General features: G+C 38.1%; 1 protein-coding gene across 1 annotated transcript; it reads right to left on the reverse strand.

Annotated features, from left to right (window-relative positions):
* Positions 1–241: 241 nt before the first annotated feature.
* LOC115419327 (mitochondrial intermembrane space import and assembly protein 40-B-like) lies at positions 242–2,943 on the reverse strand. The gene is made up of 3 exons (XM_030134038.1): positions 2,938–2,943; positions 1,676–1,774; positions 242–1,202 (listed from the first exon to the last, which is right to left on the reverse strand). Exon 3 carries the CDS (start codon positions 1,147–1,149, stop codon positions 856–858), a length of 294 nt encoding a protein of 97 aa, XP_029989898.1. The 5' UTR covers positions 1,150–1,202; positions 1,676–1,774; positions 2,938–2,943; the 3' UTR covers positions 242–855.
* Between the last annotated feature and the right edge of the window lie 247 nt (positions 2,944–3,190).

A 3,190-nucleotide genomic window follows, 5' to 3' on the forward strand; every position in this document is an offset into this window, starting at 1 on the left:
ATTGAATCAGAAATCAAATTGAGACCCTGTAAACTGGAAGTAAATTGATTTGCAAAATCAGTGATGATGCTCAGTTCTATTAAAGACAAACTTATTTACTCTTTTCTGCATTGTAACCTTAAAATCTAGTAAAGTAGAAAGCCAGTTTGGTGATGGCTTTACATCAGCTCAGCTGATGTAAATGTTTTACTTTACGTCTCGGGCAACAGTGGAAACAGACGATTAAAGATTTCACAGAAGATAGTTAGTTATGTGCACAGTACTTCTGCTGAATGGGCCCCTTTCAGTTCTACTCCTTTATTTAGAAACATTAAAAATATATTTTCTATAACTAAATGTGAAATGCATTATGTTTATCATCATAAGAAAATGGTACAGATGCAAACAGAATGAAATGGAAAACCGATGTAAAACGTGTTTCTTTCAGTGACATTACGGTTTCAGAGGTTTATACGGTAAAACACAGTACAGACAGGTAAACTGTTTATCATGATACAGGAAGTAAAAAACCATGCACTACACATCTGTGTGAACAGAACCGCAGAGACATCACAGAGGGAAAAAATTATGTGTGTTCTGGGTTTATTTTATGCACTTCTTTGTGTAGAGAGCAGCAGAAATGTCAGTCTAATGTTTGAAAAAGCAGCTTCCCCTGTGACATTACTTGCATGTGTTCATTCTTTCCCTCCATGATATCACTGAGGACCCATGCACTTTGTATACTCAGCTTGGTCCACAAAGCTCTTAATTAAATAAAAGAATCTTCAATCTTGTTCTGCCTCAACACAAAGCTAGTTGTTGATTTTTCACTGATCACATTATATTAGTCTAGCCGTGTGGCTCTAAGGCATATAATTAACTTTCCTCTGAGGTCTCTGTGTTGGACTGTGTGGTATTAGAGTCTTCGGCCGGGGCAGAGTCTGTGCCTGACATTTCTGCAGTTTCAGAGCTTTGTGAAGCCTCATGTGTTTCAGATTTCTCTTGCTGCACCTTGTCATCCTCTTGTGGGTAGAGCTCTGGGAAACGCTGCATACACTCCTGCATAGACCTGAACTGGTCCATGCACTCAGAGCCTTTAACTTCCTCTTTACTGTAGTGGAAACAGGAGAAAGCGTCCTTAAATGCAGTCCCACAGGGACCACTGGCCATTCCCCCCAGACATGGGCAGTTCCAGTTGATTTCCCCGCTGGGAAGAATCAGGCCTGGGATAAAAGAAGCAGATGATGTTAATACAATGATATTTTAAGCTCCAAAATTCCCCTTTTAGCCCTTTCAACCAGCCTGGAACTAGTGCCACTCTGGTAAGCAAACCTAATTTGCCATTTCGCCAAAAAATAAATTAGCTTCGACCTGGATTATAGGTTTTTTCTTTATCTTAAGTACAAACTTGTAAGAAGTAAAAACAACTAAAACGAAAACCTAAGGATCACAGAAACTATTAACCAAAAAAAAAAACTGTAAAAATCAAGCTGAATGGGGTGACACAGTATGGTACACTGTACATTGAAAATGTGTAAATAATACAAGCTTGATTATAAAATCCCCTTAAAAACCTGTAGAATTGAGAGCTATTTCACCAGAATCTCCAAGGTTCAGAGCATCCTGAACAGAACCAGATCAAAAAGGAAAAGTCACTTGATGGAAAAGGTTTATCTGTAGTTTCACTGCTCCTCACCTCTCTCCTCATAGGGGTCATTGGGATCTTCCTCAACAAGTTCAGCACTGCTGGGTGCTGCATGATCCTCTTTGGTGACAAAGATGATTGTGTCTTTGCCTTTTGTGTGAAATGAGGAAAAATAATGTCAATGTGATTAGCAACGATTAGTCAGAAAGACATCAACAGTGAAGAGCTAAATATACTGACATGATCATTTGACAGCAGAGACAGGACAAGAAAATATTGTTGAGATCATGCAGTTTGTCCATCAGAGGGCACTGATTTTGGCATTTTTAACTACATCAAACCAAATGTACAAGATCCTTGTGCACATTGTTCAACATTTAGTCTCCAATGTACTGTCATTGGATTGTAATTAAAACAATACTAAAACGGCCTGAATTATCTTTCTGGTTCTGTTTGAGACATGATGTTTGTTATTACAGTTATTCAGTCAACATGTGAATGAATTATCAATATCTGTGCCTTTTAAATCTTAGTTATTGTAGTACAAGTGTGTGTAGTCTACACTGAGTTTAGAAAGGCTGTTAATACATGTGTACTTATTTAGTAGTCTATATATGAGCGCATGCCCATCCCAGTGTGTTATGGTCTGTACCTACTGAATCAAATCTAAAAAAAAATATAGCACTTGATGCTGTAATTTAGACAGTTACAACTATTTATGAAGCAAAAAAATCGATCTATTTAACACGTGTTGCTTCTCATAGTGTTACATCAAATATTAGTTATTTTTGATGGACTATGTTTGGACTCTAGGTTGTTAGGTGGACAAGAAAAAGAACTGTTTAATGATGTTTTCATTGTTTGCTGATATTCTTCAGGTTACAGGTTGAGGAGGCATATGAAGAGGGAAGATGAGGAATATTTCCGTATGATACTGAACACGTTTTACTTGACTGTTCGGTGTAAAGTCTATCTATATGAACATGAATAATTCATCTAAACAACCCTCACATTTTGTAGATTTTTCAGACGTTGAACTACAGAGATTACAAAACACCTCTTAAGGTTAAGTAACTCATATGAAGTGACTGTTAGCATCTGCAGTGTTTAGCTTGTTGCACGTCAAGGTTACCCTCCTGCCTTTTGGCACTTTTACTCACAAACGATACCAAAGATGGTCTGACAACCCTGTTGCTTTTTTGTATGTGCTTGTCGCTAAAAGTGTTTCCACTGGCTTATTCTGACATTAATTTCTCAGCCAGACAAAATAGATTTTAGACTAAGTTAGCCGCCGGTTAGCACAGCATGGTTACCTTCTTTTCTGTTTTCTAATTGGGCTCAGCTGGCTGACAGGCAGCTGTCTGTACCGATAAGGCAGCAGCCGACACCAACTGTACTCCCAGTCATCATTGCCCATTTTTCTAACACCTTTGCTTGTGTATCCTCTTTTATTTGGACATTTTACCAGGGAGTATCTCACACTACTTTTTTTTTTCCTACTTGTCTTGTCCACCGTTCTAACAGTAGAATGGTAGTCTGGTTCCTTTTGGTGCTGAACAAATTTGC

The sequence above is a fragment of the Sphaeramia orbicularis genome, chromosome 5 (genome assembly GCF_902148855.1).
Source record: "Sphaeramia orbicularis chromosome 5, fSphaOr1.1, whole genome shotgun sequence".
Taxonomy (NCBI): domain Eukaryota; kingdom Metazoa; phylum Chordata; class Actinopteri; order Kurtiformes; family Apogonidae; genus Sphaeramia; species Sphaeramia orbicularis.